The 1,047-nt window shown below is 48.4% G+C and overlaps 1 protein-coding gene across 2 annotated transcripts in view; it reads left to right on the top strand.

The window, feature by feature from the left end:
• Positions 1-1,047, top strand: part of CFAP263 (cilia and flagella associated protein 263) — a 13,912-nt gene that overhangs the window by 4,265 nt on the left and 8,600 nt on the right. The window contains exons 5-6 of one of the 2 annotated variants that reach the window (XM_072421495.1): positions 297-377; positions 738-890. In XM_072421495.1, coding sequence (XP_072277596.1) covers positions 297-377; positions 738-890 — 234 coding nt within the window. Of the gene's footprint in view, positions 1-296; positions 378-734; positions 891-1,047 lie in introns of both variants that reach the window. The other variant, XM_072421494.1, reaches the window with a different exon arrangement.

Genomic DNA, 1,047 nt, shown 5'->3' with positions numbered 1-1,047 from the left:
CGGGGGGAGAATACTCCACAAATACATGACAACCTACCTGTGCAGGACGGGGGGAGAATACTCCACAAATACAGGACGGGCGGAGAATACTCCACAAACACATGACAACCTACCTGCACAGGAGCTGCACCCGTTGCCGCACATTACTGGGGGAAATGAGGACCAGTGAGCACATCAGCTCTGCAGCCCCCTCATCAGGTTATGGTGGGAATGTTGCAGTTTTCCAATGTTAATATTCAGTGGTTGAAGGGGCAGTCAGAGTTTCCTGGGTCTCATATCTCTTCTTCATCTAACAGGACAGCTTGGTGGACAAACTACGACTGAAAAACGCTGCATTGAAGGTCCAGAAGAAGAAGCTGCAGATGCAGCTGAAGCAGGTAGGACATCGGGAAACATTAGGTGACTTCCATTCTATTTCCCCAGCCCCATTATATTCCTGGCTCGCTGGCTCCCTCCTCAGTTGGGGGCATTGCAGTGCAATCATTTCCTTCAGCTGTCATGTTTGCTTGTAGAAAATGGAGGAAATGTGGTTGTTGTGGATACACCAAGCTCTTAGGGGTACACATAGCTCTGATATGAAGGGGTAGGGTGTAGAAGACGTGTGGTCACATGGAGGGGGGCAGTAAATGGTCCTGGTGCCAGCAAAGCCACAAAATGTTAATTGCATTGTTCCACAGTTTGTTGGATCAGCCAGATCCTTGGGTACAGCCATTGTAACACCATTTGTGTTCTAGAAGGAGGAGATGGGGGAAGTTCTGGAAGAAGTGGATTTCCAGCAGCTGAAGATAGAAAATGCTCAATGCCTGGAGAGAATTGATAAGAGGAACCACGATTTGCTACAGCTGAAACTGACTGCAGGGGAGACATTACAGGTCCTCAACTCCTACAAGGTGAGATCAGTGCTGAGTTATCGGGGGAGATAAAGAAAAGTCATGTGGCCATCCAGGGAGCTCTATTTATCTCCAAACAACCCCCATACATCCTCCATACATCTCCAAACAACCCCATACATCCCCCATACATCCCCCATACATCCTCTATACATCC

The sequence above is a fragment of the Pyxicephalus adspersus genome, chromosome 9 (genome assembly GCF_032062135.1).
Source record: "Pyxicephalus adspersus chromosome 9, UCB_Pads_2.0, whole genome shotgun sequence".
Classification (NCBI taxonomy): domain Eukaryota; kingdom Metazoa; phylum Chordata; class Amphibia; order Anura; family Pyxicephalidae; genus Pyxicephalus; species Pyxicephalus adspersus.
Note: the sequence above shows the minus strand (reverse complement) of the source record. Positions and strands in the feature narration are given on the sequence as shown.